General features: G+C 40.7%; 1 protein-coding gene across 3 annotated transcripts in view; it reads left to right on the top strand.

The window, feature by feature from the left end:
- Window positions 1-789: 789 nt before the first annotated feature.
- Window positions 790-14,964, top strand: part of TRPC7 (transient receptor potential cation channel subfamily C member 7) — a 96,764-nt gene continuing 82,589 nt past the window's right edge. For all 3 annotated transcript variants that reach the window (XM_033140151.1, XM_033140150.1, XM_033140149.1), the window contains exon 1: window positions 790-1,563. In XM_033140151.1, the coding sequence (XP_032996042.1) occupies window positions 811-1,563 (753 nt within the window). In that variant the 5' untranslated portion in view covers window positions 790-810. The remainder of the gene's footprint in view (window positions 1,564-14,964) is intronic.

Genomic DNA, 14,964 nt, shown 5'->3' with positions numbered 1-14,964 from the left:
TGTGCTGTGATAGTAAAATTCTGCTTAAAAGGGAAAATCTCAGTGAAACAAACCCCAGATATATGCCTGATCCTTTAACAGCCACTTCATAACTTTGGAAGATGCAGCAACAATCAAATCTGTACTTCACCCTATATGTATGACCAATATTCATTACAGGTCAGTATATTAAGATACAGGTAAATCCTTTTAAAACATGCCATGTTGACAAACATTTGTGTGCCTGCTTTAGAAGAAACTTTATGATTTAAAATAACGATATGATCCAGTTGAAGTTAAGCTCAAACTAGATGTTACTTTAATTGCATAGTTAGTAGTTACAACATGGAATTATTATTTTTATTTTAAAGTTGGACAGGGTGGACCATTTTTCACAGGAACTGTAATACTTGAGGAGGAGAGGTTTAACACAGACTTCCTTAACTCTGCTCTCAAAAATCTCCCACCATCCCCCAGCAATTAACCTTAAATTAAATCTCCAATTGGTGCCAACTAAACTAATCCTACTTTCAGTCTCAGAAACCTTTAAGTTCCTTGGGTTGCACCCAGCTTAGAGTAGACCCATTGAAATTAATAGACCTAAGTTAGTTATGCCCATTAATTTCAAGAGGTTTATTCTTACTATGACAAACATGTGTTTCAATAGCAGAGCTAAGCACCTAAGACTTTCTGCTTAACTCTTTTATGAATATCACTGGGAAATAAAAGCACAGGGTAAATAGATGGATAGACAGACAGCATTTGCCTTTTAGAAATCCACTATATTCTGTTCTTTCCACCCAGGCTTGAAAAACAACACATCTGAAAATCATGCATCGGCGGCACACCACCCTCCGGGAGAAAGGGAGGAGGCAGGCCACCCGAGGCCCAGCCTACATGTTCAATGAGAAGGGCACCAGCTTGACACCTGAAGAAGAGCGCTTCTTGGATTCAGCAGAATATGGGAACATCCCGGTGGTGCGAAAAATGCTGGAGGAATCCAAAACTTTGAACTTCAACTGTGTTGATTACATGGGACAAAATGCTCTGCAGCTGGCAGTGGGCAATGAACACCTGGAAGTCACTGAACTCCTTCTGAAGAAGGAGAATCTGGCTCGCGTTGGGGATGCACTCTTGTTAGCCATCAGCAAAGGATATGTGCGTATTGTGGAAGCAATATTGAACCATCCGGCCTTTGCACAAGGACAACGTCTCACTCTCAGCCCCCTCGAGCAAGAGCTACGAGACGACGATTTTTACGCTTATGATGAAGATGGAACGCGCTTTTCCCATGACATTACTCCTATCATACTTGCTGCTCATTGCCAGGAATATGAAATTGTTCATATATTGCTACTGAAAGGGGCACGGATAGAAAGGCCCCACGACTACTTCTGTAAGTGCAATGAATGCTTTGAGAAGCAAAGGAAAGATTCGTTCAGTCATTCGCGATCGAGAATGAATGCCTACAAAGGATTAGCAAGTGCTGCTTATTTGGCTCTTTCTAGTGAAGACCCTGTTCTTACTGCTTTAGAGCTAAGCAACGAACTGGCAAGACTAGCCAACATTGAGACAGAATTTAAGGTAATACAAGATTAAAATCTTTTCTCCCCCTCCAACACACACACACACACACACACACACACACGTGTGTGTGTAATGGCATCATAGAGTTTACAAAGAAAATGCAAGACCAAACTAAACTATTTTACCATGTATAAGACTAGTCCCCCCCCTAAAAAATAATGTCCAAAATTTGGGGGTGTCTTATACATGGATAGATCTTCCCCTATTTTCTTAAATCGGAGTCTCAAAAAAATAGGGGGCATCTGATACATGGGGGGCGTCTTATAGACGGAAAAATACAGTATATGTTAAATGTGTGTGTTTAAAATGTCCGCATTTTGTTTTTCAAATTGCAGCCATGATGTTGGGGGTGGATTAGGATCAGAACCATGGTGGGCAGGGGAGGGAAATGATCTGTTTCTCACATGCTGAGATCCCAGTGAAAATCCGTCCCCAAACAGCTCTTCATCCTTAGAAGAGAGCTGCTATTAATGCTGAAGTGGCAAATTCAGATGGGTGTAGAATGGCACCATGGAGGGAAAGGGTTAAAATTATTTTCATACATACATGTGCACACGCACATCTCTGATTGGGCCCCTCAGCTTCTGTTTGATAAACAAAAGACATGACACCTTAAATGCATACACACATTAAAGGTATCTCCTGGTCTGACCATTTGAGAAAGCATATGTATCAGGGACTGGCAGGACTCCAAGGAATGTGTGGCAGAGGCAGCGGGGTGAGAGGGGAAGTGGGTAGTGATTTGTGTGGTTTTGTGCCTCTTGAAAGGCAGCAGCCAGGGCTGGAGGAAGGGGAAGTGTCTGAGTAGTCAGGGTCGGAAGAGGAGGTGCAGAACACAAGGCAGAGGCTGGGGCTGAAGGACACGGAATAGTTGTAGCAGCTGGAGACAAGGGAAGAAGGGCAGGACACACCAGAAGTGGATGGACAGGACCTGAGAGGGGGATGTGGAATACCATCCATCCCTTTCCCTGCTGTCCCCCAGGACCAGGAGGGGCTTAAAGAGGAAGGCCCAGCAGCAACTTCCATGCTGGTTGCTTGCCTGCATCCCGTCAGATGAGGGTATTTAAGTTTGGACAGAGGCATAGTCAAGCTGTTGCCCCAAAAGTCCAGCTTGGAGCACAAGTCTGGTGAGGGAATGCCATCTACGCAGTTGGCGGAGGTGTGTGTGTTCTGTGCATCTTAAGAGCTACCGTAAATGTGTGCTTTGTCAATAAAGAATTAAGCTACCAGCTATTTGTTTTCCCTGGGCTGAGCGTGCTCAGGATAACATTCTAGAAGTTGTTATAAAGGAATCTTATTTCAGTCTAGATTATATTATGATGGTTTTACAGTATGAATGAAAGAAACATGAATCAATTTGATTTGGGTCACTCATGTAACAATGATCACCAGAATGTGGAAACGAGAACCCTTCTTGGTTCTGCTTGGCAGGTTGTTAGAATTTGTGGGTGTTTCCATTCCATGCCAGCTTTGCCTGCACTTAAAATCATGGCTCTGTTCCATCCTATAATTTGGGCCAGGGACCAACAGATGAGGCCTATGAGTTTCAAAATGTAAATGGAACAAATATCTCCCCCATCCCTGTTGTTGTTGTTTAGTCATTTACTCATGTCCAACTCTTTGTGACTCCATGGACCAAAGCATGCCAGGCACTCCTGTCTTCCACTGCCTCCCGCAGTTTGGTCAAACTCATGTTGGTAGCTTCAAGAACACTGTCCAACCATCTCGTCCTCTGTCGTCCCCTTCTCCTTGTGCCCTCAATCTTTCCCAACATCAGGGTCTTTTCCAGGGAGTCTTCTCTTCTCATGAGGTAGCCAAAGTATTGGAGCCTCAGCTTCCAGATCTGTTCTTCCGGTGAGCACACAAGGCAGTGATCAATGAAGGAGCCATCCCTATTAGAACCCAACATATTTTCACATTTGAATCAAATCCTGAAAAGCTAGTTTCAAACATAGTATCTCAAATCTTACTGGTAAAGTCATTGACGTTATTCATGCTTCTGTTAAGCAGGATAGAGTTCTAGCTATGGTTTCTTGGAGGGTGCTTGAAATGGTCACAGTCTGATGCTTAATCCCCATCGATTTATTATCCTGTTCCCAAATGTCTGTCTTTGGGAATGTAGTCGTTTCAGTTTCAGAAGTATCGTGATGCCATACCTTCCAAGCTCTTTATCAGTTTTGCTTGTTCCTGAGAGACTGTGCACAGTCCAGCCCTTCCATTCAATGGGTACATTGGCTCTGGTGATACCTAGATTCGGGTACCATCAATAGGTTGCCCTCTGTAGGTATCAGAATCCTACTGTCATGGTGCTTACTACGCAGTTCCTCCACCCTCTTTTCCCTGCCACTGAAATTCACCTGCTGCCTTTAAACAAACAAACAAAAAACCCTGACATGGTTCCTCTGCACATTAAGTCTTTGCAGAAGTGTTTGGGGCCAGGAGAACAGCCCTGAAAAAGAAAAGAAAAAGCCCTTTCTTTTTCGAGTGTGTCAAGATGTCGGCACAACTGATGGATTGGTTTCAACCTCTGTGACTTCAGTACCTGGGAGTTTGGAAGGAAGGGGGATAAAACAGAAAATGGTCCTGGCCACTGCTAGAGGCAAGAATCAATATGACAGTTGGACTGCCTTCATTTAGAGAAGGAAACCACCAAGTATCTAGAATTGTTAACTGAAGTAGGAATATCATTTGCTTTGAACGCACCCATATTTCTGTTAGCATGCCTCTGGCTGCAAGAGGTGTTTTAAAAAATAATAATAATCAATCCAGATAAGATATGAGTTTCAGAAAATGTGTAATCGGCAGAAACAGGGGTCTGAATTGCAAGGAATTCTGCAGTTACACGTGGTGGGCATGTTGACTGCTGGTAGGGAAAATAACAGTAAAATACCTGTATATTATGCAATAGACATTCACCTCAAATTAGATATTGATTACCCAGCCATGTTTCTTCTAATGAACATAGGTGTTAATCCTATCAATACCTAATTGAGAAATCAGCATTTGATACTGTGTAGGACTTCCCGCTAGAACTATGTCCATGAATACTATTGCTATTTATTTATTTATAATTTTATATATTATTAATAATATATTACCAATCAGAGAATTAACCATTACTATATTTATTATTAATACTTTATTTGTTTAGTAATATATTACTCACTGCCAAAATACACTTCTAAACATTTCTTTAAAAACACCAACTGCGTAAAACTATTGAAATACATAATAATTAAAATACACCATAAAACAAACCCATAAAAATGAAAGAAGTAGACAGAGAGAAGTCATGTATGCAAAATATAATGGAAAGTTTTTGAAAGACTGATTCTCTAAGCAAGAAGACTTTGAGAAATAGTTGCTTTATTGATTCTTTTCTAACTAGTTGTCAATCTAAGATATACGGAATACTGATTCATTTTGCCTCTGCTTATGGATTTGGGCCAGGGTTCATCTTGAGTGAGTTGATGGTCAATGTTCTGACCAATAAACACTACCGGGGAGGGCATTTTTAAAAAATTAAAAAATCCCATATATCACCTTCTTAAACATCCTTAGAGACCAACCAGCTACAAACTCTGAGTTCTCTTGCTCTAAAATATTACAGATCAGCCTTTCAGCAATTGATGGGTGCCTTACAACAATATGATTGTAACGTCATAACATCACCCCTGAATGGAGCCACAGCAGGGAAAGATAAACCTGCCTGCAGAATATTCAATATCAAATTAGTTTTAAAATCCCACATCTGATAATCTAAAAGACAGATTTCAGATGCATGTGGATATTCACCAATTCACATGCACACACCCAAAACAGATATCTCCTTGCTTCGTGAATTTTCAGACCAGCTAGGACAGTTGTCTTGTCTTTTTCCACTGCAGCAGTAACTGGCTAGAAAGGCCTGAGGATCAGGTCCCTCAGGGTATCTATGGACTTGGGATCCAATGGACCCAAAGTCTTCAGGGCATCTAGGATGGCCATGTATCCCAATGATTATTTAAAAAAATTTTTTAAAGGGTAATGGTTATTTTTAAAGCATCAGACAGAAGTGTCTTAATTTCTGTAAGTGAATTCTTCTTGAAGTCCTGATCAAACTCACAGCGAGAATGATTTAAGATCAAATAAACAATTTTAGAATGATGTGGTACTCTTCCAATTGCAAGTTCAGAAAGTCAAGTAAACATGTTCTCAAAGACACCAAGGTTACAGTCCATGAAATGCAGTTCCTCCTACTCATATCCCACTGAAATGAATTAAGTTTTGATTTAGGGGGGATTGAACCCTAAACATAGCATTTAGAAATATATAATTACTTTGACCTGTGTGTCACAGTATCATTCAGCAGGTGCATTTCAGAGCAGCTGACTGCCATGTAGCAAATTAAAATTATACAGCAACTTGGTAAAAAATAATAATGCAGGCATTTTTTCTCTGATTCAGCTTAGAAATGCCTTGTTCTATTTAATTTAAGAGCAGCAAATTCTCATCTTTAACCAGAAAAGACAAATTCCATTCTCAGGTACAAGCCTCCTTGTCTCAATAATCAACAGAGTTCCTGAATATGTTTCTTGCATGAGTAGGTTGATTACATATTCTGTAAGAGCCTGGGATTTTGTCACTGAGGAGTAAGAAACACAATTTGACCCAATACAAGTGGTATAAATTGTCACCTTCATGTGAAAGAATATGCAGATTTCCTTCACTCCCCTCCAACAGGTAACACCTGCAAGCAAGCAGGCAGCTCATTTAGTAAATAAGGAAGTGAAATAAACAAGAGCATCAAGTATAAAATGGCTGGATGCTCATTGATCATCTCTTCAGGTGACCATATTTTTAGCAAGCATTCTGACGGCAATGCCCTTGTGAATAATGTCATACAAAATGTCAAACCTTAGTGCTTCTAAATGAAAATCCAGAAATAAACTAAAGAATGCCCAACAGAAATTGAATCATGCATTCTTCTTATTTCTGAGCGGCAATATGCCTCTCCTTGTTTGTTACCTACCTAAATCTATTATCGTACTGAGTACAGGGCCTTCCCCTTACCCCAAGCGGCATTCAGTTTCAAGATCACTTTGAGTCCTTGTGATAAAGAAAACAACATCCATAGCATTCCATTTAGTAATCTAAGCAAATTCAATTACAGAATTGCACAGAGGAACAGGATGCGGTTTCACCAGTCAGAAATGTTATTATAAGATTTCAAGTCACACTCATTAGTACGTGCTACTCCTCCAAACCCATGCCAGCAGAGTGGAGTCCACACTGTTTATAAATGCCACCATCAGGAATGTATGCTAGCATAACTCCATAAGCAGCTCTTGATCTTAATTACATTTAGGATGCAATCCTAACTTTACTTCCCTGGGAGTAAGATACACTGGATACTGCGTAGATTTGGTTAAGATTGTGCTGTTAGTTGAACCTCAAGTGGCTTTCACCCTCTGAAGTCCAACCTCCTTTTTCTATCGTGGCTGTTAACACATGGTCCAAAATTCTTTACAATGCAGTTTTAGTGTTCATAAAGTGAGCTAAACCCTTAAGCCAGGCAACGCGTGACAGTAATAGTCTCAGCAAGGCAGGGTCATAGGAATAGTGAGCAGAAACAGGCATGCAGGATAAAAAGGTATTGAATGCCAGCCACATTTATGTTGATTTATTTTTTAATAGAATTTCTTTCACACTCTTCACCATAAGGACTCAAGTTACAACAATAAAACATACAATTATGTACTGTAGATGAAGAGCAATAACAGAACAAGGGATTTACACAGAAGCAGAACATGGTTCGTCTTGATCACGTGACCTCCTAAGATGCTGCCCATGTGGACTGGCTGGCTGGCTTCCATGTGGTGGTCTGCTAAGTAAGGTCCTACAGCCTGACATCCAATGCTTTTAATTGAACTCCCACTGGGCTCAACAGGTTATGTGGTGTACCTTCATCATCCATTGCATGCAAGGGCCTGAAGTCTAGTGATATGTGTGGGATTTGGGCAGATGAACAGTGAGGAGGATTGCAATCCTTTGTGTATTCAAAGCTTTTAGACTGCAGAATGGCTTCACTGACTTTAACAAGATTACTTGAGAGCAAATTATTTTATGATCGGAACCAAACTCCCTGGAAATATTGGTTTGAGGAAAAATAGACTATGAGTAAATTGTAGGCTTCCTGGAGGTATTTAATTATATACTGTGTATTGCTTCCAAGAGAGCTTCCACAAGCTGATGATTTAAAAAAACCCACACCAAAAACCTAACATTGTCTCAGCAGGTCAGATGATGAAATAGGGATACATAGAGAATTCAATAAATATTATGTTCAGGTAATTTATAATAACCATTCAGTAAAACAGTTTTGGAATATAAAGACAAACTAAGGTAGCTCATTATGACAACCAAGGAGATACAGGGAGGAATTCAACTTAGCACTATGGCAAACCTTCTGTCAGCACAAGCAATTCAGCTTGTCAGATGGAAGACCCCTTTCTCCTTTCCCTGTGTGTTCCGTTCTGGAGGTTGGTTGGGGTTATTTGCGGGGAAGAGAGAGGGGAAAGCCTTGTTGCACTCCAGTCTATTGATTCTTAAAATTTCTTTCTTCTGCCTACAATAGAAATGCATCACATTTTAAACTCTGTGAAACCTATTATGCTGCTCTTTGCCGCCACCTAATATATTGTGGTCACATGGCCATTTTAGCCAGCGCTTCTCAACCTTGGGTCCGCAGGTATTGTTGTACTACACATCCCATCATCCCTGACCATTGGCTAAGGCTGGGGGCGATAGAGGTTGTACTCCGACAACATCTGAGGACCCAAGGTTGAAAGAACACCGTTCTTGGAAGAGTTGTTTTCTTTACAATTAAAAATAAAATAAATGTTGGGAAGCTCTGTGAAGAGAAGAAAGGATGTGTTTGTAAAAGGCTTTGTGCCACAAGCAGAGCGGAACCACAGAATGTCAATGAGCTGAGCTCTGCTTATTAAACCTTTGCATTGCTTGTTTTTTTGGGGGGGAATTTTACTTTCCTTTTCATTGCTCCTCCCCACCTGACTGTGGGTTGATTACTCTGCATTCTTTTTCCTAGAACTTCATCTGAGCAGAGTTCAGCCCAGATAGCAAATATACCTTACATGTTCTGGTTCTAGACTGCCTTGCCCCACCATTCTGGCACCACTGTCATCTAGTCTGGTTTTCTACCTGTTCATCTTTTGGCATCTGAGTGAACAGCCTCTTGGAACTGGCCTCATCATTTATCTCCAAAGTTGTGCCTCCCCTACAAGACTCCCCTCCACCCCTTACTATGCAGCATCTAGGTACAAATGTTGCAAATGTTGCAAGTAGGGTAATAATATTACCTCTTTTTCTCCATTTTTGCCCCTCATTGATGACTTTTTTATTATTCTGGCAGGCTTTTTGCTATACACAGTAGTGGTATTTATGTTTCAGCTATTGAACCTGCCTCTTAAGTAGGTTGATTTATATTTGTTTTTATAAAAGTGTACTTTTCAAACATTGGAAGTTGGTCTTAGTGGTGGTTTTGCACCAGAAGAATGGGAATAAAAATATTTTACATTTTAAAAAATGAATATTCTAATGTTCGCCTCAATTCTGAGTCACTAACCAGCTTGCAACAACTATGAAAGGTACACATAGTCCAAGTGCATATATTTATTATTTAGTTTCTATTATTCTGTTACCCATATTTGATCTGAATATACTTTTGTGGTATAAGTGCAACTATCATAGCCTGGGTTGAATCCAACATCCTTCCATCTCATTTTGAGACAAAGGTCCCTACCCCTTTGTTTTATGATGGTGTGAGGGACCTCTGTTGCTGGACCTCAGGGATCATTAAAATTGTAGTCCAACATCTGGAGTACTACAGATGTTCCCATGCCTGTATAATATGAAATACAGCTATCCTTAGTAGGGTTGACATAAAGTGAAAATAAATTGGATTTTTTTTTTTAGCTATTTCTGAGGTAAATCGGCAAAAACGATACTCCCAACCCTATATACAGTATACGTACCTAGGTAAAAGGTAAAGGGACCCCTGACCATTAGGTCTAGTCGTGTCCGACTCTGGGGTTGTGGCACTCATCTCACTTTACTGGCTGAGGGAGCTTGCGTACAGCTTCCTGGTCATGTGGCCAGCATGACTAAGCCGCTTCTGGCGAACCAGAGCAGCACACAGAAACGCCGTTTACCTTCCTGCCGGAGCGGTACCTATTTATCTACTTGCACTTTTGACGTGCTTTTGAACTGCTAGGTGGGCAGGAGCTGAGACTGAGCAATGGGAGCTCACCCCGTCACAGGGATTCGAACTGCTGACCTTCTGATCGGCAAGCCCTAGGCTCTGTGGTTTAACCCACAGCGCCACCCGCTATATATACAGTAAATGTACCTATACAGTATATGTACCTATCTACACGCGGGTGGTGCTGTGGTCCGGGAGGCTGCATTATGTCAAAGACTGCCACTCCATTGTAAGAAACAACCCCCCTAAAGTCCCATTAAGTTCCTGAGTCCTCAGCCACCTGTTTTCTTCTCCCACAATGTCTTCAGAAGCTTCTCCCTCCCACTCTTCTGTCTTCTGGAATGGATATTGATTTGCAAATGTGAACACCCCTGAGGTATGACTTTCCCCAGAAAAACTAGGCAGACCAGATTTTTTTACATGCATATGATTTCCACCCACTGTGGGGAAAAATATGTGCCTAATTATTGATTCTCCATGACACACTGAAAGAGAGGTGAATAATTTGGAGGAAAATGAATCTTGCATATAAATTTAAAGAATGTGGATTTGATTGACGCTGAGATACTTTCACATACCATTCAGCAAATATGCTATTTAATATTGTACAAAAACATTTCCTTCAGTAATTGATTTCCCACATTCTTCCGTGTGCTGTTTTACTCACTGGTCAGATGCTGTCTAGGAAGCTAACACTCTGCCAATGTATATAAATTAGCTGTGTCTCAATTATTACAGTCCTCAGCAATATAGGGATATGTGCAAAATTCAAGGGCAAGCATTATTCTGCATTATGGCAAAATCAATTTTCTGAAAATGTGATATTTCTGTACTTGGACCAAACCAGGAGGGCAGGGAGAGAAGTGGAAAAGGAGAAAACATTAAATTCCAGGCTGTCATACCACGCTAAATGCTTTCTGATATGGAAAGATCAGATTTTGTCAGAGAACTGGTATAATTGTGGGAGAAGGGGAGAAATTGTCTGTCTGGACCTTTCTGTCTGTCTGGACCTGTAACACCTACCCTAGCAGGCAACAACGTTTAGGATTTCAGGCTGAGGTATTTTTCAGCAATCTGAGAGCCTTTCTGTGTGAATCTGGGATATTATGTATGTAGAGCATGTGCTCTACCACTAATCTATGATGGTGGATTTCCTTTTCTTTCATTATAAGGTTTGGCTCAGATTAGTTATTAAGCTGAGAATAGGACTGTAAATCTCGGCTCGTTCATGTAGTTAATTCAACCCCTGTCTTGACATTTCTCATCAATGCATATCCATACCTTCTGCTTTCTGTCTTAGAGTAATATCTGTTGAATGTCCAGTTCAAGTAAAGAGCAGAATGCTCATTCTAACCCACCATGAATGCTTGATAGCAACCTTTAGAGCATAGGTAGGGATCCTGTAGCTCTTTGGATGTTGCTAGACTACAACTCCCATTATCCTTGAATCCACTGTCCATGGTGACTGGAGCTGATGGGAGCTGCTGGAGTCTGGAGGGCTTCAAGTTCCCCTATTTTAGAGATTGCTTCCACTTGGGTCCTGCCATCTTTGACTTTGCTATGACCAAGGTAACATTTCACTAGAATGAATGGAACTTCAAAAAATACATTTTTGAAATGATGATAGAAGGGATAAAAGAAGCTTTCCCTGAAGCCTTCCCAAATGATTCACAAGTGGAGCCAAACACCTGGTGCAGCACATAAGAAAACATACATTTATTTATGCCTCTGAAGTTATGTATTTTCCTAATCATATGAGAAAGTTGTCATTTTCTCCTGAACTTATTCATCCACAGGTGTACAGTTTGCTGAGCCCATAAGCAAACTGCACAATTTTCCAGACTCCTGATCTAATGCTAATGAATAACATACACTCTTCCCTTCCATAAGGTAAAGGGCTAAAAGAAGGAACTGAACATGTGAAGGTCAAAAATTGTTACCAGGGAAAGCTCCGGAACATGGAGGATGGAATGTGGGATGGAGGGCATGTTTATAGAAGAGTTCTTTATGAGTATGCATTCTAGCTAATGGTAACAAAAATAAAGAACACTTTTCAATGAGCCTTCATGCAATTTAACTTCAATCCCACCTGGCCATGGGAGGCATGTTATGGTTATGTTCCCTGCCAATATATACCAGATGTTTTATCAGTGCACAGTTTAATAATCTAATTTTGTCAGTATGAGCTCCTTGGTTGAGGGATGTTCGTTTTTAAATGTGACAGATACTTACTGGAACAGTTCATTTTACCACTGAGGCTCAAGCACTTTTGCTGTATAAAACCTTGTTACAAAACTGTTCAATGCATTCAGACTTTTTATATTTATTGTGGTGTTGGGATGGGAAAGAATACACCACAAACTTTCTGCAAAAGTCTTGTACTGAAAAAGATCAGTAGCACATAGCTAAAAATGTTCATTAAAGCCATGATAACATAGTTCTTAAAATCAATGTAGTCTACAGGTTAAGAATCTCTGACTACCTGGGAAAACCAGATTAAAATCCTCTCTCTGCATTGAAGCTCACTGGTTGATTTGGGGTTCAATCATTATCACTTGGCTTATTGTACTTCACAGGCTTGTTATGAGGATAAAATGGGAGGGTGAACTGTGTGTGCTGCCTTGGGCTATGTAGAGATAAGGCAAGATATAAAGGTAACCATTAAATGAAATATAGGATTTATGAATACAAAATGTTGAAGTAAAAATATGTTAAGATGAATGTCCATACCAGTTTGTATGGGGTGAAATGGGGTGGCATTTCTGTAGCTGCATTCATTTCATTTTCTAACACAGAGGCACCTCATAGTGGTTGTACCTTATGGAAGTGCTGAGATAGAACATATTACAAATTATCAGCTTACAGCAAATCCCAAAGCAATTCACTGCTATTTAAAAGCAGAAACAAACGGGTAGACTTATAGTTGCTACCAACTTCATAAAAAGCAGGTGAGGCTGTGCATTGCTGAACATTGGAGGCGGCCTGAAATACAGAATGGTTGAAGAAAATCTGGGAAATTGTTTTACAGTACTGACAAAACATAAATAGAATTTAAGAGCCACACACAACATGCAATATAATAACTCATATTGGAAAGTAGTTATTTGTTTTGAATTCAGGAAAATATTCAGCTTTGTTTATTCTTTATTTCTATGCTTTGAAAACTGCCCCATTTTTAAAGGATACAATGGCAAGCTATGTGTTGGGCATGACTTAGCAAGCCACTCTTATTTTAGGATCTTTATTTCATAAACAGATGAGCACATTTGTAGACCTTTGTCAATAAAAGACGATCTTGATGTTTATTCTGTTTGAATTACTTACTTGGTATTTAAATCTTTGTACTCCAACTGAGCCATAAAGCTCACAAGAATGACCTTGGCAGATCACTGTTTCTTAATCTAACCTAACCTTGTAGGGTTATTAGGAAGATAAACTGGAGTCCCCCACGTTGAGGTGCTTGGTTGAAAGGTGAGATAAGAATGTAAGATAGGTGCAAAAAAATGCCATGGGAAATGTAGAAGCCATGGGAATTTCATGTCCCATACTTTATGGCAGGCATCCCCCAACTTGGCCCTCCAGATGTTCTGGGACTACAATTCCCACCATCCCTGAGTACTGGTCCTGTTAGCTATGGATGATGGGAGTTGTAGTCCCAAAACATCTGGAGGGCTGGGTTTGGGGGTGCCTGCTTTATGGCATCTTCAGATCCTGCTGCAAGCATGCCCAGCAGTATCCTTGACACCAGGAACCATGGGTTACGTCTTGCCATGATTGCTGATATCCCCATAGGCAAATTTCTTTGGCTTTCATGCTGGACAGAAGTAAGCAGTGAGGTTACCTGAGAATCTTAGAGAGTGCCCCAGGAGTGGGGCACATTTCCTGGGAAGGTTTGTTGTAGTCCTGGGGTGGGGCGGGAGTCTCTTTAGCCTAGTGAATCTTGCTGGGACAGAATGCAGTTTGCTAAGGATAAGGATAATTTGTGGGTTCTCCCCCATCTTGTGCTTTGAAAGTGTGGCTGGGTCCAACCTGAGAGCAATGCATGAAGTAAACAAGATTTCATGTGCTCGATATATTGGACATGCTGTACTGAAAGCTGTTATTAAAATCTCACCCAACTACCATGGTCAGAGACAGAAAGAGAGGGGGGATTTCTGAAATGCATTTTACCAAATCTTGCAAATCAATAACCTTCTCTTAATGTAGATTCTTTTTTCCAGATTAAAACATAAAAATAATTGTTTGTCTCTCAGCAGACATTGCCTCGCAAATAAATGTCATGTAGCTGGAGGGTGATTCATAAAAAGAAACTGCTCTGTTTTAGCAGACATTTTTATGTTAGAAATATTGTGCTTTTTATTTCCTGGAGAGTTGAGTATTGGCACAAATAGCTTGGCTGGGCACAGCAATTGATTGCTGGCTTCTCTCTGTGCTAACTCTTCCCCCCTGTGCACTTGGGTGACTGGTGGTTTTCCATCTGCTTTCCAATTTGCTTTACTGTTCCCACCAAGATAGAAGAACATCCTTGCCACACTTAGGCTTGAATAAGGCTTCATTCAGTGAATGGTATCTAAATGCTGAGGCATAATGGGCACCAATTTCACTCACTACAGAGCCTAGCAACCACAGGTAATAGCTTGGGATGAAACGTTTTCCCGAGAGTTTTGAGGTACTTTGCAATGGTGGGTTATCTAGCACAGAGATGTATCAATTGAATGCAGTACTTGTGAAGTGAAGGTCTCCTTTGACTTTGATCCTACTGTCACTCTCGAGCTAATTCAGACTGAAATCCTATAGTCAGTTACCCAGGAGTAAATCCCATTGAACTTTGTGGAGGGTGCATATAGGATTCTACTGTCAGGCAGTTAAAGGGGGTTTGCATAAAGTAGGGGGAGGTTGCCCATGACACTCCAGAGGTTGTTAGACTCACTTTAGCCCCAGCTGGTATGGCCAATAGTCAGGAATGAAGTGAGGTATAGTCCAGCAGCATCAGGAGAGCCAAAGATTAGGCACCTTGACATAAGGTTCATACTGTTTGGGGAAGAACACTTGAGGCAAGGGGGCTGGTGGTTCACATAAGCACCTACAGCACATGATTTGTCATAACTTGATTGCTGGATATTTGATAGATTAGCTAT

The sequence above is a fragment of the Lacerta agilis genome, chromosome 2 (genome assembly GCF_009819535.1).
Source record: "Lacerta agilis isolate rLacAgi1 chromosome 2, rLacAgi1.pri, whole genome shotgun sequence".
Lineage (NCBI taxonomy): Eukaryota > Metazoa > Chordata > Lepidosauria > Squamata > Lacertidae > Lacerta > Lacerta agilis.
The sequence above is the reverse complement of the archived record's forward strand: the minus strand, read 5'-3'. Positions and strand labels throughout refer to the sequence as shown.